The 25,071-nt window shown below is 28.9% G+C and overlaps 4 protein-coding genes across 4 annotated transcripts; 1 reads left to right on the forward strand and 3 right to left on the reverse strand.

Annotated features, from left to right (window-relative positions):
* Positions 1 to 1,733: 1,733 nt before the first annotated feature.
* LOC114385201 (phosphatidate cytidylyltransferase 1-like) lies at positions 1,734 to 5,951 on the forward strand. Its single transcript, XM_028345220.1, has 11 exons — positions 1,734 to 1,769; positions 2,420 to 2,673; positions 2,780 to 2,931; positions 3,171 to 3,312; positions 4,144 to 4,300; positions 4,475 to 4,522; positions 4,599 to 4,685; positions 4,801 to 4,929; positions 5,042 to 5,098; positions 5,528 to 5,611; positions 5,775 to 5,951. The coding sequence occupies exons 1-11, from the start codon at positions 1,734 to 1,736 to the stop codon at positions 5,853 to 5,855; spliced, it is 1,227 nt and encodes a 408-aa protein (XP_028201021.1). The 3' UTR covers positions 5,856 to 5,951.
* Positions 5,952 to 6,061: 110 nt separating this feature from the next.
* LOC114385261 (trigger factor-like protein TIG, Chloroplastic) lies at positions 6,062 to 12,169 on the reverse strand. Its single transcript, XM_028345282.1, has 13 exons — positions 11,809 to 12,169; positions 11,393 to 11,476; positions 10,914 to 11,042; positions 10,413 to 10,501; positions 10,001 to 10,187; positions 9,545 to 9,635; positions 9,282 to 9,436; positions 8,010 to 8,102; positions 7,824 to 7,916; positions 7,260 to 7,340; positions 6,986 to 7,135; positions 6,657 to 6,752; positions 6,062 to 6,378 (listed from the first exon to the last, which is right to left on the reverse strand). Exons 1-13 carry the CDS (start codon positions 12,112 to 12,114, stop codon positions 6,301 to 6,303), a joined length of 1,632 nt encoding a protein of 543 aa, XP_028201083.1. The 5' UTR covers positions 12,115 to 12,169; the 3' UTR covers positions 6,062 to 6,300.
* A 2,013-nt stretch (positions 12,170 to 14,182) lies between these two features.
* LOC114383190 lies at positions 14,183 to 15,108 on the reverse strand. The gene is made up of 2 exons (XM_028342806.1): positions 14,707 to 15,108; positions 14,183 to 14,415 (listed from the first exon to the last, which is right to left on the reverse strand). Exons 1-2 carry the CDS (start codon positions 15,029 to 15,031, stop codon positions 14,369 to 14,371), a joined length of 372 nt encoding a protein of 123 aa, XP_028198607.1. The 5' UTR covers positions 15,032 to 15,108; the 3' UTR covers positions 14,183 to 14,368.
* A 5,551-nt stretch (positions 15,109 to 20,659) lies between these two features.
* LOC114383001 lies at positions 20,660 to 21,339 on the reverse strand. Its single transcript, XM_028342572.1, has 2 exons — positions 20,986 to 21,339; positions 20,660 to 20,853 (listed from the first exon to the last, which is right to left on the reverse strand). The coding sequence occupies exons 1-2, from the start codon at positions 21,290 to 21,292 to the stop codon at positions 20,819 to 20,821; spliced, it is 342 nt and encodes a 113-aa protein (XP_028198373.1). The 5' UTR covers positions 21,293 to 21,339; the 3' UTR covers positions 20,660 to 20,818.
* Between the last annotated feature and the right edge of the window lie 3,732 nt (positions 21,340 to 25,071).

Below are 25,071 nucleotides of genomic sequence, written 5' to 3' on the forward strand. Positions count from 1 at the left end.
AAAATAATAATTAACCCTTAATTTTAAGTTGCTGACAATTAATTGTAATATCTCTGCATTTTGGAAGAGGGATTCGAATAAGTTGTTTCCAACCATTTTAAAAAAAAAATAAAACTGTAACAATTAGGAAAAGCGTGTGTTTAGACACACGTTCCAAACATAGAAAAATTGATAAAATTTTCTTTTTTAGTACATTTTATGATATTCGTAATAGTTTTATATCATAAAGTTTTTATATTTACTAGTGTTTTCAGTAATCTTATGAGGTCTGGACCCGTCACTTAGAATAATAAAGTAACCAACGATTAATATTACTGGTCAATGTGGACCAGTACGTATCTCTCGTAGGTTGTTCTCTCTCCTATGCCTAGTCCTGTTATTCTCGTTTCCCTCAAACATAGCGAAGCCACATCTAACATCATAAAAAAAATTTCTCAATTCGTGTTGATCCTTTTGTCATTTTTTACCTCTTAAATCCAAGTATGTACTCTTAAATTTCAATCTGCTGCTCCATTCTCCACATGAAACTTGTGCCTTACATGAAAAAAGGGTTTCGATTTTGCGAGTGTGACAATCAATGATCTATTTTTATGTAACTTTAATAACTATATGTTGGGCACATGCTTATTGTTTCAAAACATCTTGAATCAACCGTAGAGGCTCAAGCTAATAGGTCACATTATTAAATTTTTTGTTGACGGACACATGCATACATAAATCATCAATATCATTTTGTACCTAGTGTCTACTAATTTCATTGCTTATTATACTATATTGTTGTGTATTGAACTTTCCCAATTCTGAAAGTGATTATGTATATTTAGTATGAGTGCTGAATTTTGAGGAGTCCTCCATACAACCATTTTGATACATCAATATGAATCCTATTAGGGATGTGTCCGTTTGCTTTTATAACTTTTGCCTTCTAATGTCTCAGGGGAGATCTCAGTTCGTGCATGTATATGACTCCAAAAATATTTGAACTATCACTTCAACAATGAGAGATATACATACGGATACTAACTGTAGTTCACCAAGAACGCCAAATGTTCGACTAAGAAGACGCTCAAATGAGGTTGGTGCAGTAAATTAACATGTATGCTTGTTTGTGATCGGGGATACATTTATTTCAAATATCAAGTTTTAGTGTGAATTTATGCTGCTGCAAGACCAGTTATCTATAGATTCTGTCAATTCAGAAATCATTTGATTATGACAATATGCACAAAATTATTATTCACTCCTCTACACATTATTTCTTATCTATATTATATCTGAGTTATACAAGACATGTATGAAGAGATAACTACTAGTGTGAGAACTCCAAAAGATGAAACCAAGGACTTTTCTATTGGGGTTGGATTATATCAAGGCTCAAGTTTTTGTTTAATGTAGTTTTGGATGTGCTTATTAAGGACATACAAAAGCTTATCCCTAATTGCATGCTTTTTGTGGATGATATAGTCTTGATTGAAGAATCAAGGGAAACAATTAATAGTAAGTTTGATATGTGGAGATAGACTTTTGAAAACAAAGGATTTTCATTTAGTAGGAGGAAGACAAAGTATATGCACTATAATTTTAGCGAGACAAGAGGATTTTGGCTCAGAAGTAAAATTGGGAGAGGATGTCATACCATAGGTTTCTAATTTTAAATATTTAGGATCAATCATACAAAATGATGGTGAAATTAATTAGAATGTCACACATAGGATATTGGTTGGATGACTTAAATGGAGAAAGTTTCAGAGGTCGTTTGGGAACGTAAAGTACATACCAAACTTAAAGGCAAGTTTTGTGTATAGTTAGACATCTAACTATACTATATGATAGTGAATGTTGGGTTTTAAAGGAACATGAAAGAAAAATAAAAGTACCAAAAATGAAAATGTTAAGATGGATGTGTGGTCATATAAGAAAAAGAAGAATACCGAATGACGTTATACGATAAAAGATTGGTTTAGTATCCATTGGGAAAAAAATGAGAAAATCAGTTAAGGTGGTTTGGCATGTACAAAGAAGGCCACAAGAGGTGTTAGAATGAATTTTTCATTATTTTTAGTCCGAGAAAAAGAAGAAGAGGGAGACTGAAAAGAACGTTGGAGGACATCATCAAAGAAGATCTTAGACTTAATATTTATAAAATTTTGATTTTTAACCATGTCAAATAGCAACGCGTGCATGTAACTGACCTCACTTAGTGGGATAAGGCTTTGTTGTTGTGGTATCCTAATCTAATTAAATTCAGCTTTATATGTGTCCAAAGCCTACTTATTATTATTGATCCATTTGGTTGGCATTTAAAATGCTCTTTTTTCTTCTTATAAGATACATTACATGCAGAAAAGGGGCCGGGGAAATAGAAGAAAAAAGAATCATTTTAAAGAATTTGAAACTGATGCTAGCTTTTTTGTGTCAGATTCCTGCAGAGATAAGCAAATCAAATGGAAACAATTTACTTGTCGATGATAAATCCAAATACAAATCAATGTGGATCCGTGCATACTCATCTCTGTGGATGCTAGCGAGTGTCTCACTAATCATATACTTGGGTCATCTTTACATCTGGGCCATGGTTGTGGTTATCCAAATATTTATGGCCAGTGAGCTCTTCAATCTACTTAGAAGAGCATCTCAAGATAAACGTCTCCCTAAGTTTAAGCTCTTGAACTGGTAAGCATTCATGTACTGTAATTTCCAAATGATCATGTGCAAATGAGAAATGTTTAGTTTAATAAATAGTGTTTCACAAAGATATGATTCTGAATGCAATGTCCAGGCATTATTTCTTCACAGCAATGCTATTCGTATATGGCCGTATTCTCAGTCAACAACTTGTGAATACTGTGACTTCAGATAAACTCTTGTATAGATTTGTGAGCAACCTGATCAAGTATCAGATGGTTATATGCTACTTTTTATATATTGCAGGTTAGTACTTCCAAATGTTTCATTCATAATTGTCACCAAATTTGGAAAGAGAGAAAACATGAATAGTTATAATCAAGATACCTTTAGGTCCTGTCTTTGTTGGGCATATTCCTCATAAATCTGAATCAATCATGTTACGTAACTTAATTTTATCTAATATCCTGTTAACCTAGTCTTCAGCAGGTTCAAGTGTTTGCTGCCTGTAATTTTAAAAAAAAATCTTTCATTCTTGATTTCAGGTTTTGTATGGTTTATTCTTTCATTGAAGAAGAGATATTACAAGTATCAGTTTGGCCAGTATGCATGGACACATATGATACTTATTGTTGTGTTTACCCAGTCTGCGTTCACTGTAGCCAACATATTTGTAGGGATATTCTGGTAACATGACTTCTGTTATATTACTTGATGATGAAATCTCAATTTTCTAATTCCTTCTTTTGGTTTATTCTTTCCTATTTTATGTGATTTTAGCTTACTTAAACATCTTTCCAAATATGATTCTACGCAATCTAGCTTCATTTACATTTGATCAGAAAATTGTAGAACACAGTTACTTACAAAAAAGGATGCATTAAATCAATAAACAAGAAATAGTCTCTTAACAATTTCTTTTAAATAATATGCATCTTTTTGTCTTTTTTCTTTTTTTGTTTTTCTGTTAGCTTTCTGACTTTCTCTAATTCTTGTTTTCATTCCAACTTACTGTATGGTCGCGGAAAAATTATATTTTTGCATACATTCAATGTATTGTAAAAAATATGTTCAATTTTTTATATGTTGACTTTGGTGTTGTTATGCACACGAGTAAAAGGATAATCAGATATAATAATTGGAATTTTAGTGGTCTTTGAATTAACTATGTTGTAGCTCAAAAATATTAAAGATGTTTCTATTAAATTTGTGGTTTGATTGACTTGTACAAAGATTTCTCATTATTAAAGAAGAGGAAGAAAAGAACATAAATAACGGGACTCTTTACAAACATGGCATCATGATTTATGAAATTTACATTATGTCTATTATTTTTGCTCCCAAAGAGTTTCACTTTTCTGCAAAACCAGCATCTGTGTTTTTCCTCGCTCGATGGAAATTCTATAGGGGTTCTGATATGAGCAACTGCTTTGGTATTGCCAACCACTATGTTTTTCATGCTTTAATTGATTTTATTTTTTATAGTTACAACCTAACATGTTAATATTATGATGAAAGGTTTCTTTTCCCTGCAATCCTCATTGCTATGAATGATGTTGGTGCATATTTCTTCGGTTTCTATTTTGGGAGAACACCTCTGATCAAGCTTTCTCCAAAGAAAACATGGGAAGGTTTCATTGGAGCGTCTGTTGCCACTATGATTGCTGCATTTACGGTAAGCATCAGTCAGTGACATCAACTACCATCCCAAAAAGCTTTCAAAATTCACACCTTGTTTATAGCTCTACTAGATCTTTTGTGTTTAACTCACAACCTCCACTTTAAGTTGATTTAATGATATTTTTCAGTATTTTTGCTTTGCATGATGATGTCACTTATGTTTGTGCAGTTTGCAAACTTCTTGGGTCGCTTCCAGTGGCTAACATGTCCAAGGAAGGTAACAATCTTGATTGGGTGCTGTCATCTATGAGGAAATATTTATGATGTTCCTAATGATGGTGAAATAAATTCAGGATTTATCAACTGGTTGGCTTCAGTGTGACCCTGACCCAATTTTTAAGCCAGATTACATTCCATTGCCAGGATTGATTTCTCATTGGGTAAGTACCAAAAAAATAAATCTATCCTAATAATTACAAAGAGATGGCAGTTTTGCCACTAAGCTTAAGATTAAGAATTTAAGACTAAAGTTTTTTATTTTGGAGCATTTTGTAGCTTCCTTGGAAAGAGATAGCAGTTTTGCCAGTACAGTGGCATGCCTTGTGGATGGGACTATTTGCGTCAATAATAGCACCATTTGGAGGTTTTTTTGCTAGTGGCTTCAAAAGAGCTTTTAAAATCAAAGTATGTTCTTGCTCTTTATACTAGACATTTATTTTGCATCCATCATCCTTTTTCCATTCACTTTGAAACTCCCAAACATAGCAATAGCATTGATCTCTTTGAATGATTACAGGACTTTGGTGATAGTATACCTGGACATGGTGGATTTACAGACAGAATGGACTGCCAGGTTTGCTCATAGATAGATATTTATGTGCTAGAATTATCCTTGGTTTATATCTGAATAGGCTATTACTTAATTCAGGATACACTTTTCACATTTTTTATTGCATTATAGTTAGTCAATAATCAGTAACTGCTATGACTGAACTTGCTTTGAGTATTTGGGGGTATTTTCTTTGTTTTATATCTACCGTTTTGTTATCGATGAGCTAAGATATCCCATTGTATTGACATATTAAAGTGAAATTGATTCATCACTAATAAAATTTATATGCCCTCGCTATATACACCTTGTTTCAATGCTCAGTGCTTTCAATTTCACCATAAGTCATGAGCTGCTTTCTATGCCATGATATAAAGTAAAGTACACAAATAACTCTGCAGCTATTGAGAGTCTGTGACTGTTGTGTTTTATACTGTGATGCATCCTCTGCAGATGGTAATGGCTGTTTTCGTCTACATTTACCATCAATCATTTGTTGTAGGCCAAGACTATTCAGTTGAGATGCTATTGGACCAGGTGAGTCTCTAGTTTAAGCAATTTATTGGCTAACTTTCATTCATGTGAAAATTAGAGGATTCTGTTTTCTTTCAGTACCAATATTACACACATAATCAAACTGGATACATTTCATTATGGCCATTACCCATAGGTGTAACGCTTAAGTGTTTTATTTATGTAGATAATGAGGAACCTTGGTTCAGAGGAGCAGCTATCTCTCTACACAAAACTCGGGAAGATATTGCAAGAAAGGCATTTATGACAAGTTCACTATACAATTAATAGAGAATGCTTCAGTTGGTATTTTATTTGTAGATGAAGACCCTGTTGGAACAAGTGGTGGAGATTAGTAAACAATCTTTCTAGACCTCTTTTTAAGCTGCTGAACTATGTTAAGTGGAGTGTAGCGATCCTTGCAAGTGACATTCCTTCTTTTCCTTAAGGGCTTAACATTGACACTTTGAAGCAGATTTGTAATGATAAATATATTGGTGTTTTTCAATACTGTTTTTTGTTAGAGTTATCTACTATTAATTTATCATCAAAGTCTCAATATACAAACTTGTAATGCATTATTCTATTCTTAATATTCTTTCTTCAAAATTCAATCAAGAAATTTTCTCACAACTTACATCCGCTGAAACAAAACACATTCAAATGAACATGCAATTTCATTTTCCTGATTTGTTTTGGCTAGTGCTCATCCCTCATTTAGTTATATACTGAACCTCTGCATGTTCTCTCAACCATTCAAGCACTTTAGCTCCTTCTAGTATTTCTTGAACCTTCAGGAAAGTAAAAAAAGATCAGATCAATTAATCCGCTAAATTAGGAAAGGGAGTTTGGCCCAAACCACAAATTTCCCTACTTGAAAATGCAACCTAAACTACAATTGTCTAGACATTGTATAGAATCAACATGCTATGCTTTAGAAGTGCTTATAATTTCATGGACCATTTTGAAGACGGTTCAAGATATTGTGGTTTTGTATATGCATATATGAAACAATGAAGCAGCCAAAACAATAAACAACAGTCAACAAACTCAGAAGTATGGCACAAACCTGTCCCTTCACCCGTTCCTCATCATATTCTTGGTTTTGACGTTTGAATTCAGCAATGGAATTCTCAACCTCTTTGACAAGGTCCTCAGTAGCAAACTACAAAACATACATGCACAAATCATTCCAATAAGCAAAAACACTCAGCAATTAGATAGTTTAATTATAATTTATAAAGCAAGTGATATGTGCAAAGCAAATATTATTTCTCAATCACAGAATTGTGGTGGTCCTAATACACTTGTAATCTTTTGACAAGGGGAAAGATTTTGTTGTCAGCGTTACGTGAGCAAATATTTATAATGGAAATGTATCTTAATCAAACATGCTACCTGCAGATTTTCACGCCTATATATATCACCAACTGCCAGACTCTGTTTTATCAAATTTGTTATATTTTCCTTCTGATGCTCAAGAAATTCGTTCACAGCCTTTGAACTTGACAGAGTCGCCAGCTGCTGCTCATTTAGTTTCATTTTTGCCTGAGAGAGAACAGAGTTTTTATTTCTTTTATTTTTTTATTTGCATTAAATCACGAGTAATGTAAAAAAGTTGGAATTTAAGTTGCCTGATTGGCCTGAAAATGGTGCAACTTGCAACCAATACCTGTATTTCTAATAGGTTGGCTCCATAAAGCTGCCTTCCTTGTTCCTCAAACAAGGATTGAGGTATATCAACTTGTACAATCTGAAAATGACAAGATGCACAGATCTTTTGTGATAAAATATAAAATTTATATAATCCAATGTTTTCTTGCAGCATAAAATTCATTAAAAGAATTATTGGTAGGAAAGGGCCAAAGAGAGGGAATCCAAATTAAAATGTAACTTGTTTCATAAATGTCAGAATCAGATATTTTCGGAGGGTATACTTACCACCATACTTGATATAACATAGATGATTTACAAGATATGATATGATTCAAAATCAACCATGAGGTTCATAAGGAAAGGTAGGTCTTGTCATCTTATTTCAGAAAATTGAAGTCCTTCTTGATAATCATTATATGCCTACCAGAAAATCATAATAACAACTCTAGTGTATCCATGTCAGATGCACATCATTATGCACAATGTATAAGCATGCATATTGAAAACATGTGGCAAGGTATATTCTAATTTAGAACATGAGACAAAATCAATCTAATACAGCTACTTAATGTAATGTTACCTTAGAAACCTGATCTAAGATAGCATTATCAGTGGCTTGTTCTCTAGCTGTTTGCTCCACCTCTTGGCATTTCTGTAACAACAAGTCTTTGACCTGGCAATTCATGCTAGAGAATTTTACTCTAAATTCAACACAAAATAATTCCTTAATTTACTTGACAATCGTACTTAAGGGTAAAAAAGTCACCTGCTCCACTGTGGTGCATCCAGGGAGAAGCTTATCAGCAATAGAATCATCCAGCTCAGGTAAATCTCTGTAAAAAAGTTCTTTGCATTCAACCTGTTATGCATAAAAGGTATTTACAATAATCAAGATCAGTTATATATGAAGCCAAAGGTGTGTTTAAGCAAGCTACAAGAAAATGATGAGACCCAAACATGCACCTAATGTTGTACTCATGTAAATTAGTTGAGCTCTGTGTACACTATTTAGAAAATCCAGAGTTTGAATCCCATTCCCATTGAGAGCAAATATAGTTTAATTTTGGCAGAGGGATAAACTATCCCCTCTAATGGAAAGCAAGAAGGCAGTTTAGACAACATTGCCTGAAAGTTCAAAAACTTTCCATCTGAGATGCCTGTTCTCAAGTTTGAGGGAAAGGGTGCTAGGCTAGAGAGGAGTCACATCCTTCTTTCATGCCGAGAACTTTTCATGACTTCTCTATCTAATGAATCACTGATTTTGGAGTCGTTTGCCTAGGGGCAGCTATTCTGCCTACAGACTTCTAAAAATCATAGGGAATAGGTGAAAACTTCACTTGCTTGCCTCAACCGACCTATAGTCGCTGAGATGTGCACAATCTGGTTTATGAACTGAAAGGGATTACTAGCTTGACTAGCAAACTGGATGAAATTCTCAAGATCATCTAGATTATTAGAAATATAGATATTCAAACAAAGATTTATAACTTTATTATTATTTTTATATTACCAAGCAAAAGCATCATCACAGAAATAGAACTTTTGATAATAAAATGCAGCAGCTACTCGAATCATTGCACAATCATTTTATATTTATCTGTAAGGATTTGACTTTTGATTTTAGGATCATATATGGAAAACACTAGAAGACTTCTAGCTAGATCACGGTTACTGTATGATGGCGCTACGACTACACAAGCTCAACAAGAAAGGTAAAGCTCCATTTCTTGCTTTCATCCTCTTTCTTGGAGGTAAATGCAAAGATAAAACCTAGTGCTTAAAATCTGATGGAGCAACAAAGCTAAGACCATAAACATGCTAATGTAAGAAAAGAAAGTGTTACTCCCTCTTTTATAAATCAAAGACAATAACTGTATCATAAGGAGATGAAAAAGCACCATAAATTGTACGAGACATATGGCCAAAATGTATTTATTATGAAGAATTTGGTATCCAAAGGACCAAAAGAAAAAAACTATCATGTCAGTTCATGTCCCTAAAACAATTAAACTTCTTTGATTCAGCATTAGAAACTTACAGTAAACTGAGCATGAACACCTCGAAGATTTTCTTGGTTCCATGTTTCAGGAAATACAAGAGGAAAAGACTTTGATTCACCTTGTTGAATTCCAATTATACAATCAAGGAAACCCGGTAATACTTTTTCACCATATTCTGTATCAAAATTAAAGCCTGCATATCTAATATAGGTTTAGAGGAAATATGTTCACGATGTACTACAAAAAAAAAGACTTCTATCACTTATCAGCTTATTATCATCCTTCAAGCACATCACCCGACCTTTACTTTCAGCAGAAGGAATACTTTTAACATTTGATTCATCTTGATCAATGGTTGTTGCTGAGATGTCAAGGACAACAACATCTCCAACCTGTGAACAAAAAAAATTTGTAGCAGCTGGCTAATTTTGGGTAGACCGGTCGAAATTATTAATACAGATATCAATTATCAAGATAATAAATGTCTGTATGAGAGTTATTTATTAGTATGAGATAGTAAAGATACCATAAAAATTAATCAGTAAATATCCTTCATTGTATCAGCCACAACTAAATATAAAACATACATGAGGAAATCTATATAGTTTGTGCTTGCTTTATAGAACTTGGAAGTGTTATGACTAAAATGATTCATGAAAGTTTCAAATGAATCGAATTTCTAGTAAATAATCATATTTAAAAAAAAAAAAGCAAATGGTTGTATGCCAGCAGACTGGTATAAATTAAATTTAGTCACCTGTAGCCCTCTGTCAGTAACCACTTTCAGAGCACCAATGGATTTATAGCGCCTTCTAAATTCTTGTTCAGATGCTGTGTGAGCATCTATATCACTATCTATCTCAACAACAATCTTTAAATTTTTGTATGCATTATTATCTGGAATCCATTTGATTTCTGGTGCAATATCAACAAGGACATCATATCTGGAGATTGGAGAAGTTAAATAAGTGAGAATAGTTAATATAATCTGCCTGAAGAAATTGTTGGCTTTGGCTGACATTCTGACAATATTAGCATTCTTAATGATAGTCTTCCTTTTCTCTATATTATGTCAGAATATAGTTTTAGTATTATAGATGCAGCAAAGGAAGAGAAAAATAACGAGTCTAATGGAAAATATATTTCAAAAAGCTTAACCTATAGATTACCTAAGAGACCCAAGAGAAGAATATGTCTCCTCCATCTCAGAAAACTTAGTCACTATTCGTACCGAGTCCTGCAAAGCCCTTCCAGTAACCTATAAACAAAGTTAATTATGAAATGCTCAAGTGTAAGATCAGAATAATACTTGATCTAATAATCCACTTTATTCAGTAAGAACCTTGGACAAATGATCAGGAAATTATAAAGATTTTTTTTTAATCTGTTGATCAGTATCAAGTCCTCAGATCAAAGGCATTTCAGTGGCACAGATTTTAAATAAATGCACTATTAGATAGCACTGTTAAATAGACTTATGTAATGAGGAAAGGTCATGAACCAATAAGTTTGTCTTTCAATAATGAAGTAAGATTTCAAGATCAGGGAATTATTAACAGATATAATTGCAAGTAAACACATTGAATCCAAAAGTGTAAAAAGAATTAACATCAAGAGAAAAAAAATAAGGATATCAAAAATAAGAAAATAGAAACTATATTGCAACATACCGATGTCATAGCATGTGAGAGTGTCCTCCTCAATATAGATTCAATAGTAGCCTTCTGAACATTTTGACTCCCAACATAACTAATAAGAATGCTTTCTGGAACTTTCTTTCCAGGGCGAAATCCAGGGATCTGTTAGACTTAAAACAACGGTAAATTAGCTCATAAAGATAACATGCAGCCCTTGGATGCTGAAACCTGGGATCCATGACAATCTTAAGTAAATTCATATATGATAGGATAGAGCACATCCCTTAAGATTGTGAGGTTTAGTAACCCGAAATTTTCATTGAGAGGTTATAGTTATAGTTATAGTTTCAAATTTAGAAACTGGAAATCCTCCTGACCGACAAAATAAAGTGCACCATATTCACAGACAACAATAATTTGATGCATATATTTTCTTTGAGCCAGAATATGAGAAAGACATTACATTATAATATTATATAATTATATAAAGCATAAGTGTAACCCCATAGCACCTTTGCTTGCTTCATAAACTCTGCTATGACCCTCTTGTAACAATCCTCACATACCAATGATGGCACCTCCACATGCAATCTAACCTGCAAAGGGAAAGAGATGCAAAAGTACATATTCAGTGATATGAATTCTGGTCCAGGATATATGCTCAATTGCTTACAATTATCTTATTTTTAAGGCTTTCTTTTGCAATTGATTAATAAGCTTGCATGGAATTTGAATCCTCTCCTATCGTTTAAGTAACAAGATATGGCCATGTTGAAGAGAAAAATACACCTTGCATATAGTTCACAATCATCATTACCCTTAATAAATTATATAGCAAACTACAAACGATTCACATATGATTGTTGCGTTGAACCAAACTGAGAAATAAGGATAAAGGGGGAAAAAAAAAGAAGAAAAAAGAACATACTCTGGAATTGGGTTCCGCTGTTTCAGTGACATTCAATTCTGCTGGAAGACGGTCCTGTTCTGTGCCAACTGCAACTGAAGAAGAAGAAGAAGAAGCAGAAGCAGCTGAGAGTGTGAAGGGAGAAGAAGTGTGAGGAGAGAGAAAGGGTTGGAAGAGGTGAATATGAGGGGGGAAAGATGAGAGTTTAAGGGAATTGAATTTGAAGGGTGTTTTAGCGTTGGCATTAGCACGAAGAAGAAGAGGGTTTGAAGAGGAAGAAGGGTTGAAAAGAAAGAAACTTGTGAAGGTTCGAGTGCACAGCTCCATTCTCTCTCAGCACTCAGCAGACAGACACAACACAGAGACTGTTGCTCGGATAAAAGATAGATATTCTTTTTAAGTATTTATTTTAAAATCAAAATGTAACAATTTCAGTAATTTTCAGGTGGTCCTAAGTTTCAGAGTTTACACGTTACAGTTATAGAATGTATCAACTGTCAGATAACCATGCGAGGAAGGTTTTTTAGAAGACAAAAAGTAATTGTGTACATTTTCTAATGTATAATATAATAAAAGATAAAATATATTTGAGATTCTATGAATAATATTAATTTTGTTCTCTTAATTTTTTTTATATGTTAATTTAGTCTCGATAAAAATAAAATATATTTTTTGTGTGTTTTAATTGTAACTTCAGTAAACAGACCGTTATGAGACGTAATTAATATGTTGATTGGTGTGATTAGATTACATTTGAATTAAACTTGTCGCGGTTAAATAATCTTAAAATCAATTAAATAATTTTTAACAACTAATATGTTTTCTAGACAAAGGGAATGAAATGAAATGAAAAATGTTCTTTTAGAAAAAAAATGAAATAAACTTTTATGAAAAATATTTTTAAAAAAATATCTACTTAACTTAAGAGAGATGGAAAAAAAGAAAGAAGAAAAATAATATCAAACGAAAATGATCTCCGTTTATAAAATGGAAGTGAGAAAGACCTCCATTTAATTTCATATTTCATATATATGATTGGATATATCTTTTTAAAAGTAAATATTAATTTAAAATTATATAAAACATAATTTTGAAAAAATAATTTCATATGAATTTGTTAAATTGTTTCTTAAAAGGAAACCTCAAATTAGTTTCGGAATACTTTTATGTGACAGTTATGATCTTTAACTTACTTTAACGATAATATACCTATTGAATATTTTAACTTACTTTAACGATAATATACACTAAATTTTAGATAAATTAGACATTCATAATTATATACTCTTATAATTGATATTTTTAAAAATATATATTAGTCTACTATTTACCAAAGTGAAAAATAATTTTGAAAACTAATAAACTTATAAACTTGATTTATTCAAAAATCATTTTAATCTAAAGATTAGATTAATAAAATAAAATGCATATAAAGAGTTGCTAAAGAGATGGTTTTAAAATTTTATAAAATTATAGACTTAACCTATTCAATAAAAGCTTATAGTTGAATGATGAACTAATAAAATAGAACATATACAAAAAGTCATTAAAGTGGAAGAGTAACGTTGTTGAAAATTATTCTAAGAATGATTTTAAATACATAATTATTTCTGATTATCTTTTGAACGTTGTTGATTAGTATTTTTAGGATATTAATTAAAAAATAAAAAAATGTATTATACAGATCACATGAAAATATAAAAAAAATATATAAATAACATAATTTTACATATTTCAATAAATATATATATATATATATATATTTAAATTTCTTAATTAATGTTGAAAAACTAGTAAGTATTTATTTTATTTTTATTCCTATTAGGAGATGTGAAAAGACATAATAGAAAATGGAATGAAACGAAATGAGATTAGATGAGTTTTCAAAGATACGAAATGAGATTAACTCAAAGCTAAATTTAGGCAAGAAGAAGAAGCTCGTTCTATGTTAAAGTTGGAGAGCTCCAAAGTTACGAGTAGCAGCAAAAGAGAAGAAGAAGAAGCAGAGTGAAGGAGGACAGGCTCAGCAACTTATCCGATGAAATGTTTCATGGCATACGCTTCCAGCAACGTCTACTAGCTCAACTTTGCGTGCACAGATGAACTTGATGATGGGCACTTCGTTGACTCCATAGTTGACTATGTTACCCTCACACCACCATTCATGTTCTTTACATCCTCTAAGTAATTGTCCGAATTATTAAATAAAATGTTTTTTTATAAGCGAAAATTATTATTAGATGAAAGGCACCAGTGTACCGAATATGAGCTACACGAGTATCATTACAACAAAATCCTATACCCCGATAATTATTCCAGATAGAATGGTGTCAAGTGCTTATATAATTATGTTTATTTTTCATTTTAAAATATTAGAAGAATTATGAAGAAAAGATCATAGAAAAAGATATATCACTGTTGTCTCAATTAACATTGAACTCAGTATCTAACATATATAAACTAGTGAAATATAATTATAAACCATTAAAAAGGAAAATAGTGAAACGCAATGACGCATACGGCATGCAGGAGCCATGCATGTTGGACTTATTTAGTTAGTTATGGATCCCAAGGGAAGTCTTCAATTCTCCGGACGAGCAGGAGCAGGAGCAGGAGGGAAAGTGTAACCTGAAAAAAACAAAAATTCAGGAAATAAGCTTCCATACACCAAATCATTATTGAAAGTTCAAACAATAGAAATACTAATGTGTCTTGCATGATTAACATCTTAGGATTAGGATCAGAATGATGAGCACATTAAATTATGAATCCATGTGACTGAGAGTCCTCACAGTCTATGACACCGCTAATATTGTTAAAAATACATTAATTAATTCTTTTAACGCATGCACCTTAATTTTCTATATTACTAATTAAGAAAGGAGAGTAATTAAGGAGTAAGGATGACAGAAAAGTTACTTCCGCAGCGGGTTCCGGGTGGAACTGGGATTCCACAGGAATTGAGCACATAGACACCTTTTTCTAAGCTGAAGAGAAGAGCGTAAATAGTAAAATATTGGCATAGGCAGGGAATGTCAGCACCTTCCAGGGCTTGGCAGCAGGCTGGTGATGGCGGTTCCTTTGGCCCAATGCGTGACACATACCTGCCACAATTCAATCCAATTGCCATATTATCACCGCATTCAAATGGAGTTGGTGTTCCTAATATGCCTTCTGTTTCAGTTTCAGCTGAGATGCCACCAAGCACCAACATTGCTAACACTAAGCTCCCTCTAATTCCCATCCTCACACTTAATTAATTTCAACTTCTTTCTAATCCAAAATCAACTTTGCTCACAAACAGGATTCAGGACGGATTATTATGCTAATAACCCTACAATTGACATCACGTATTTATACAAGAAAAACAAAAGGAAGCCATTTTTTAATAAAAAAAATAACTTGTGGCGTTAACCATCCAACTCCAAGTAATTAATTTCCTTATAGTTATTAAAATGTGATTAATTAAACAGTTGACTTTCTTTATAACCATACCTGAACCCATACGTTACAATTTGGCATTCTTTTTCCTCCCTTCCTTTCTCACCTTTTCTACGGCCAATTTTATGAAGAAAAAAAGATAACGTGATATAATAACGGTATAAATATCCCTTATTATTATAGGTAAATATCTTGTTTACTCATAAAATATACCTATATTTATTTTAGGCTAAATTGGAATAAAGTTACTTGAGAATCCAAATGCTTCTATTTCCTGATGTTAACAATGTATAGCTTCTCAAGACCTTTTACTTTTTTTCATCGTGTGATTTATCTACTTTTATCGATGTGGGATGAGAAAAAACGTTCGTGTTTTACAAAGTTTGTTTTATACCCTAAGGGAAGTTCTATTTTTCTTTATTATTGAGATATTTGGACATGAGTTTATATATCTTTGATGAACCAATATTGAATTTAGAATCATTAACTAATGAATCGTATGTCTGGGTGCTCGAAATAATATTCTATATCGGATTTGTTATTTATTTTGATTTGGTATAATTTTAAATTCATAATTTTAGTTTTTTTATTTCTAAATCAATACATTATTGAATTTTTTATTTATTAGAACAAGTAATTTTGATTCTTCTTGCCAAGTTGATCATTAATTAATGATAACTTATGACCTTTTATTTTCAATACTGGGTATTAAATCATTATGGCATTTGTTTAGTTAATTTTTTAAATACTATTTTTTATATATCATTAGTCAAGATTTATTAATTTTTAATTTTTTGAATTATCAAAATTTATAAATTAAAAAATATTTAATATAGAAATATTTTTAATTTTATTTTATATCATTTTATATTTATTTATTTTGAATAGTTTAAATAATTTTAATTTAATTTTACCAATTTATAATTAAAAATCATAAATTAATATATAAATTATTTTTGTAGATTGATTTTAATACAGGTATTTTTAATCTAATTATAAAAATTAATATAATTGCATCAATTAATAGGCAAATTTATTTTAATAGGTAAATTATTTTTATTCTAATTATAAATTATTAAGATTTTAGTATTTAATTTTTTTAGGAACTTACATGTTAATATTTTAATTTTAACTACAAAAAAATATTCAGTAAATAAATTTTTTAATACCAATTATATAAAAAAATAAAATTACATAAAATAATAATTAAATTATTTTTATAAATTATTTTATGTAATTTAGAAAAATTATTAATTTTTTTATATATATAAGTAATAAAAAATTTATTTTAATTGTCAAAAGTAATAAATTTTTAATTTTCATTTTTTATATTATTTATATATTATTTGAAATTTACATTATTTGTATAAATTACATAAAATAAATTTTTAAATAATCTATATATTAGTTTGTGTATTTTTTTAAAAAATTATAATTAAATATGGACAAATTTTTATATATAATAATATATTAGTTTATGTTAAAATAAAATTTTATTATAAATATAAATACATATGAAATTAAATTCTAAATGTATTTAAATATGAAATATTTTATTTTAATTTAAAAAATTATAATTAAAAAAATAAGAACTCTTAACTAATGATACATGTAAAATAACATATATTTATAAAATTAACTAAACAAGTGGTTTGATTTAAAGGTTGGTTGCTTGATATTTAAATAAGCACCAAAAGATAGAAAGATCAAAATGATGAATTTCAAATACTTTTATTTTATTAAACTCGCATTTTAATTAAGATACCCATATTTGCATTTAAATTCCTTGCATGGGCACGGCATTTGGTTTAAAGTTCTTTAATTGAGCTTACGGGTTCAGAATATTTCTATATTATTTTATAATTTATATAAAAAAAATACTAGTTGACGTCTATTTAAAATCAAAATATATATAAAAATCATGAATGTTGATATATATTCAAATAATTATATATTTACAAATATATATATATATATATATATATATATATATATATATATATGTGTGTGTGTTATAGCTTTACTTCATTTAAATGTGTGTAGGCAAGAAATATAATATTAGTTTTATGAATATAGTTAGCACAAGAATCTATCCATTATTGTCCTTGGATATACAAACTAATTAATTCTATAACAAACAAAAGTAAAGAATTTATCTTTCTTCACACGCTAGTTGGTGTATTTGGGGTCATCCTTCTTCATATGTCAACCTTTTTAATGATACAATAAATATATAAATTCCTTATCTTATTCTTTTATCTTTTTTTTTGAATGAAATTTTTTTTAAAATATCTTCAAGTGTCTTGTTTCTTTTATTTTTTGAATGACCTGGTATGATTTAGAGTGTCATAAAAAAGAATGGCATACTTTGATTTAAAATTAGAAAAAAAAATTATATGACTTGATATAGCATCATGAAAAATAAAATTTTATTTGAGTTTTTCATAGTTAGAATGGGTTGATTTGTTTAATTTCATGTAATTGAGAACAATCTCAACTTATTCCTTCCAAACTTTATAATTTGTACATGACTTCACAAGTAACCTTACATACACATTAGCACAAGAATCTACCCATTATTGTCCTTGGGTATACAAACTAATTAATTTCATAACAAATAAAAGCAAAGAATTTAACCTTCTTCACACCCAAGTTGGTGTACTTGGGACAACCCTTCTTCTCACGTTAACCTTTTTACATGTGCACAATTAAATTCCTCATCTTGCTCTTTTATATATTTTTTTGAATAAGAACAACCTTTCATAATATTCTTAACTGTCTTCTTCTTTTATTTTTTTTTAATGAGCTGATTTGATTTAAAGTATCTTAAGAAAGAATAACTTAATTTGATCTAGCATTACAAATGACATAATTTTATATAGCGTCATGAAAAATAAAGTTTTATTTGAGACTTTTATAGGCAGGATGGGTCATTTTGTCTAATTCCATAAGATTGAAAGCAATCTCAAGTGATTCCTTCCCAACTTTACAATTTGTACATGTAATTTTGGAATTTGTGTCTCACTTCTTTTATTTTTTGAATGACTCATTTTGATTCCGAGTCATAATAAAGAGTTGTCTAGTTCGTTCTATCATCACAAAATATCAATTTAGTTTGATCTAGCTAGTGTCATAAAAAATTAAGTCTTATTAGATTTTTTTATAGTTAAAATGGATTGATTCGTCCATTCCATGCAATTGAGAACAATCTCAAGAGACTCCTTCCAAACATTAAAATTTGTACATGTAATTTTAGGATTTGATTAATTTGAGTAGTGAAATTAAGAGTAGTAACAACAACTAAAAAAATAATAATAAACATAAAATGCACATTTAATCTTTAATTATGATAAATTCAAAAACCTAAATAAAATATTTAGCACACAATTAATTTCCAATCTTTGAATTTAAAACACTAACTGGAAGTGATATTTTTAATCCATAAATATTGATAATTAGTATATTATGTTAGTGATAATTTGAAATCATGAAACTATTACCTCCTTATTACTCTAATCCCTATGCCCCTCCTGGGAACCATGGGATCATCTTATACAAGTAGTACTCTTAACACACTTCAAACATGTATTGTAATTTGAACATTCTATTGTTTACATAAAAAAAATTAATCGATCTTAATAATTATCACACATTTACTATTGCATGTATCAAATTATCTAATCAAATTACATCTATTTAAATTACAAGTTTACTTTGATATATATATATATATATATATATATATATATATATATATATATATATATCATCACTTAACTTACATTAACTTACATGACCGCCTAACAGTCTTTGGATGAGAGAAATATTGTTTTTAACATCAACCCTCAAATCTTTACGTACATACATGTTGATTACAAAATATAATTTCAATCTTATATATCAATAATGTCCTAATGAGCCGTATAATCAAGAAAACAAATAACGTTGATTACAATCACAAATCTGTCATATTCTAATTCGTAAATACTTTGATGCACCGTATATTAGCTTCAATAAAAAAAAAAAAAAAAAAACGTTAAACGTGTACTGCATGTTTTGAAAATTATCGACGATTGTGCGATCAACCATTGTCTGAATCATAAATATCCCTGAAAACTTTCATTTCTCAACGACAACGATGCCTAATAGTAATATATAAATTTCTCGCTACGCCATTTTCAACGATGCATGGCTATCATTTACCTTTCATAGACAAATTAGTAATCTACGTACTACCATTTAACCTTTAGATAGTGAATTCCAATTAGGCATAAAGCCTTCACTGCTCCTTATAACATATATATAGCCTATGTTAGCCGGCCAATACTCCATAGCTATGGTGAATATTATGAACATAAATGCAATACTAAGATGAAGAAGACGGTTATGGAAGAAAAATATCAAAATAAAATTGTGGGTTTCATTTATTTATTTAAAATATTAGTGCTTTTTTTTTATTTTACAGGTTGAAATTATTTGTTTTTATTTTATTAATTGTATGTTTATAATTGGTTGTGTGTAAGGGTATGAGATGTAATTGGGTTTGTGTCCAAGAATACATGAGGTGAATATGATCAATTTAACATTAAAAAATCCTACCTTTTATAATTATTTCCGGTGGATGAAAAAGAAGACGGGAGAAAAAATGAAACAAAAACTACGGCAAGTTAACCTTTACAAAAATAAAGGCAATGAATATATTCCCTTGGTTACTAATTAATTATAATTATAAGACTATTCCAACTAAATCATATTTATTAGGAAAAGTAATTAATTATAATAATTTGTATCATCATTTTAATTTTTTTATCTTTTATCTATTTAATTGTTTTTTATTAATGTTTTGAGAGAAAATAATTGAATAAAAAGTATGTAAGAAAAAATAATTAATATATCTTGAAATTAGAAAAGAATTTTATGAAAATAGACAAATAAATTTATGAAAAATATTTTACAAGTAGGAACGAAAGGAGTAATCTTCCAGAATCTGGGATAAGGTGGTCAGAAAAGAGAATTTTGCATAAACAATTTACCTCTTTGGTAGTTATTTAATTTATTTTCGGTTTTATATATTTAATATCTATTGGTGCTGATAGAAATTAGGGTGAAGGGTTGTATGAGCTTAGTCTCGGTATGCAAATTGCAAAGTACTAGAGATATTTGATTTATACATGAAAAATGTTCTTTTAATAAATAACTTGAAAAGCATTTACTATATAACATGAATAGCTCCTTAAAACAAATATTTCGTTAAGATCAATATTTTAAAATACTCCATACATTAACATTCTCCGAGTAATTATCCGAATTATTAAATAGAATTGTGTTAAATATTGAATTTATTTTTCATATAATAATTTTTCAAAGAAAATCAAATATAATGGGATGATATATATATCACTGCTGCTGAATTAACATTGAAGTCGGTGTCATAGATAAACCAGTGAAATATATTTATTTATCATAAACAGAAAAAGAAAAACACAATATGTAGGACGCAATGACGCATGCAGGCCATGTTTGGCTTATTTAGTTATTTATGGATCCCGAGGTAAGGGAAGTTGTATGCATACGTCTTCAATGCTGACGTTCACACCTGAGTAGAAGCAGGGGGAGCACGGTAACCTGAAATAAAAAGTATTTATTATAGAAGTCATATATATATATATAGGAGAAGATAAAAAGATGAAAAATATTTTTCTTGAATTCCTTAACTAACACCCTAATCACACTAGCATTTTTGAAGAAAAGAGAGACCTCCGCAGGTGGTTCCGGGAGGAACATCTTTTCCACACTGCCTGAGGGTATAGACAACTTTTCCCCCGCTGAAGTATGACTGAAAATTGTTAGCAAGTCGGCACATGCAGGGCACATCAACATTTCTCAGAGCGTTGCAGCATTCTGTAGATGGCGGAATAGTTGGCCCTCCGGGTTTATAGTACTCCTCGCATTCCTCTTGAATAGTACCCAAATTACCATTGCATACTTGAGCCGAGATGCGTGGCACTGCTACAATGCCAGCAACCACCAACATTATTGTAAACACTAATTTAATTCCCTGCATCCTCACCCTCCCTCTAACCACTTCAATGGATGCTTACAATTGTGGAGTTGATGGGATCACACACTCATTTATAGAAGAAACAAAAGGCAGTTATTAACGTGTGATTAATTCAATATTTGACTTTCTCTTAACCCAAAGCTGAATGGATACGTTTCCTCACCTTTTTAATTTGTCACCTAATTTCACACAGGAAAAAAGCTAATTAATGTGATATTTAAAATCTAATGGGAAAAAGATTATCATACATTTATCGGATTTTTACACCCGATTTTCATCTAATGCGCCTATCTTGTTTGTGTGGGTGTGTGAATTTGTAAAATGATCATTACATTATAAAAAGAAAAACAATATCGTACATATAAAATTTATCTAATAAACCAACTAATCAAAAATCAACATTGCATTTATATTATATTTAAAATAATTATTATAACCTTTTCATAAAATATACCTATATTATAATTATTATAACGTGATAAAATAACGGTATAAATATCCCTTATCATTATAGGTAAATATATTGTTTACTCATAAAATATACCTATATTATATTTTAGGCTAAATTGGAATAAAGGTACCCCAGAATCCAAATTCTTCTATCTTCTTATGTTATCAATGTATAGGAGTCAAATATATATATTTTCTTCTCAGGACATTTTATTTTTTTTCACCAATTCTTGTTTATCTACTTTTATCGATCGATGTGGGATGAGAAAAAACGTTCATATTCAGCTACAAAGTTTATTTTATATCCTGAGTGAAGTTCTACTTTTCTTTATTATTCAGAAATTTGGGTATGAGTTTATATATCTTTGATGAACCAATATTGAATTTAGAATCATTAACTAATCAATCATATGCCTTGGTGCAGGAAATAATATTTTACATCGGATTTCTTATTGTTTTTGCTGTCCAATTACCAATTATTTTGATTTGGTATAATTTTAAATCTATAATTTTAGTTTTTTTATTTTTAAATTAAGATATTCAATTTTTTATTTATTAGAATAAGTAATTTTGATTCTTGTGACAAGTTTATCATTAATTAATCATAACTTATGACCTTTTATTTTCAATATAGGATATTAAATTATTAACTCATTTGCTTTGTTTAGTTAATTTTATAAATACTATTTTTTATATATCACTAGTCAAGAGTTGTTAATTTTTCGAATTATCAAAATTTATAAATTAAAAAATATTTAACATAGAAATATTTTTAATTTTATTTTATATCATTTTATATTAATTTATTTTGAACAGTTTAAATAATTTTAATTTAATTTTACCAAATTATAATTAAAAGTCATAAATTAATATATAAATTATTTTTGTAAATTTATTTTAATACAGGTATTTTTACTCCAATTATAAAAATTAATATAATTACATCAATTAATATGTACATTTATTTTAATATGTAAATTACTTTTATTATAATTATAAATTATTAAAATTTTAGTATTTAATTATTTTAGGAAACTTACATGTTAATATTTTAATTTTAACTACAAAAAATTATTCAGGAAATAATTTTTTTAATACCAATTATATAAATAAATAAAATTACATAAATTAATAATTAAATTATTTTATCTAATTTATAAAAATTATTAAATTTCTTTTTATATATAAGTAATACAAATTTTTATTTTAACTGTAAAAGTAATAAATTTTTAATTTTAATTTTTATTTGAAATTTACACAATTTGTATAAATTACATAAAATAAATTTTTAAATAATCTATATATTAGTTTGTGTAATTCTTAAAAAAATATAATAAAATAAGAACAAATTTTTATATATAATAATTTTTAATTTATGTTAAAATAAAATTTTATTATAAATATAAATACATATGAAATTAAATTCTGAATGTATTTAAATATGAAATATTTTAATTTATTTTAAAAAATTATAATTAAAAAAATAACAATTCTTGACTAATGATACATGTAAAATAATATTTATAAAATTAACTAAAAAAAATAAGTGATTTAAAGGTTTGTTGTTTGATATTTAAATGAGCGCCAAAAGATAGAAAGATCAAAATGATGAATTTTAACTACTTTTATTTTATTAAACTCGCATTTTAATTAAGACACCCATATTTGCATTTAAATTCCTTGCATGGGCACGGCATTTGGATTAAAGTTCTTTAATTGAGCTTACGGGTTCAAAATATTTCTATATTATTTTATAATTTATATAAAAAATGCTAGTTGACGTCTATTTAAAGATTTATCAAAATATATATAAACAATCATGAATGTTGATATATATTCAAATAATTATATATTTACATATATATATATATATATATATATATTATAATTTTACTTCATTTAAATGTGTGTATGCAAGAAATATAATATTAGTTTTATGAATATAGTTAGCTCAAGAATCTACTCATTATTGTCCTTGGATATACAAACTAATTAATTCTATAACAAACAAAAGTAAAGAGTTTATCCTCCTTCACAGGCTAGTTGGTGTACTTGGGGCCATCCTTCTTCATATGCCAACCTTTTTAATGATGTAGTAAATATATAAATTCATTATCTTACTCTTTTATATTTTTTTCGAATAAAAAAACCTTTCAAAATATCTTCAATTGTCTTACTTCTTTTATTTTTTGAATGACCTAGCTAGTATGATTTAGAGTGTCTTAAGAAAGAATGACATGATTTGATTATAATATTAAGAAAAAAAATGACATGACTTGATATAGCATCATGAAAAATAAAATTTTATTTGAATTTTTCATAGTTAGAATGAGTCGATTTGTTTAATTTCATGTAATTGAGAACAATCTCAATTTATTCCTTCCAAACTTTATAGTTTGTACATAATTTTCACAAGTAACCTTACATACACATTAACACAAGAATCTACCCATTATTGTCCTTGGGTATACAAACTAATTAAGTTCATAACAAGCAAAAGCAAAAGAATTTAACCTTCTTCACACCCAAGTTGGTGTACTTGGGGCAACCCTTCTTCACATGTTAATCTGTTGACAGGTACACAATTAAATTTTTCATCTTGCTCTTTTATATTTTTTTTGAACAAGAACACCCTTTCACAATATCCTTAAGTGTCTTGTTTCTTTTATTTTTTGAATGACCTGATTTAATTTAAAATGTCCTAAGAAAGAATAACTTAATTTTATATAGCGTCATGAAAAATAAAGTTCTATTTGAAATTTTTATTGTCAGAATGGGTCATTTTGTCTAATTCCATGAGATTGAGAGCAACTCAACTAATTCCTTCCAAACTTTACGACTTGTACATGTAATGTTGGAATTTGAGTCTCGCTTCTTTTATTTTGTGAATGACTCATTTTGATTTAGAGTCATAATAAAAAGTAGTCTAATTTGTTCTATCATCACAAAATATTAACTTAGTTTGATCTAGCTAGCCTCATAAAAAATAAAGTCTTATTAGATTTTTTTTAGTTAAAATGGATTTGATTCGTTCAATTTCATGTAATTGAAAACAATCTCAAAAGACTCCTTCCAAACATTAAAATTTGTACATGTAATTTTAGGATTTTATTAATTTGAATAGTAAAATTAAGAGTAGTAACAACAACTAAAAAGAGAATAGTAAATATAGAATGCACATTTAATCTTTAATTATGATAAATTCAAAAAGCCAAATAAGATACTTAAGGCACAATTAATTTCCAATCTTTGAATTTAAAGTACTAACACTGCAAGTGATATTTTTAATCGATAAATATTAATAATTAATATATTATGTTAGGGAATGATTT

Source organism: Glycine soja, chromosome 14 (genome assembly GCF_004193775.1).
Source record: "Glycine soja cultivar W05 chromosome 14, ASM419377v2, whole genome shotgun sequence".
NCBI classification, from domain to species: domain Eukaryota; kingdom Viridiplantae; phylum Streptophyta; class Magnoliopsida; order Fabales; family Fabaceae; genus Glycine; species Glycine soja.

Excerpts from the sequence above, each read along its gene's own strand:
- LOC114383001 (XM_028342572.1), bottom strand. The coding sequence starts at position 21,292 with ATGCAGGGAATTAAATTAGTGTTTACAATAATGTTGGTGGTTGCTGGC. Across the intron at positions 20,854-20,985 it reads TCCCGGAACCACCTGCGGAG|GTTACCGTGCTCCCCCTGCT; the intron begins GTCTCTCTTTTC and ends TTTTTATTTCAG.
- LOC114383190 (XM_028342806.1), bottom strand. The coding sequence starts at position 15,031 with ATGGGAATTAGAGGGAGCTTAGTGTTAGCAATGTTGGTGCTTGGTGGC. Across the intron at positions 14,416-14,706 it reads ACCCGGAACCCGCTGCGGAA|GTTACACTTTCCCTCCTGCT; the intron begins GTAACTTTTCTG and ends TGTTTTTTTCAG.
- LOC114385261 (XM_028345282.1), bottom strand. The coding sequence starts at position 12,114 with ATGGAGCTGTGCACTCGAACCTTCACAAGTTTCTTTCTTTTCAACCCT. Across the intron at positions 11,043-11,392 it reads AGTTTATGAAGCAAGCAAAG|ATCCCTGGATTTCGCCCTGG; the intron begins GTGCTATGGGGT and ends TAAGTCTAACAG. Across the intron at positions 10,502-10,913 it reads TCTCACATGCTATGACATCG|GTTACTGGAAGGGCTTTGCA; the intron begins GTATGTTGCAAT and ends CTTTGTTTATAG.
- LOC114385201 (XM_028345220.1), top strand. The coding sequence starts at position 1,734 with ATGGAGAAAGTTTCAGAGGTCGTTTGGGAACGTAAA. Across the intron at positions 2,674-2,779 it reads AAGTTTAAGCTCTTGAACTG|GCATTATTTCTTCACAGCAA; the intron begins GTAAGCATTCAT and ends TGCAATGTCCAG. Across the intron at positions 5,612-5,774 it reads TTGAGATGCTATTGGACCAG|ATAATGAGGAACCTTGGTTC; the intron begins GTGAGTCTCTAG and ends TTATTTATGTAG.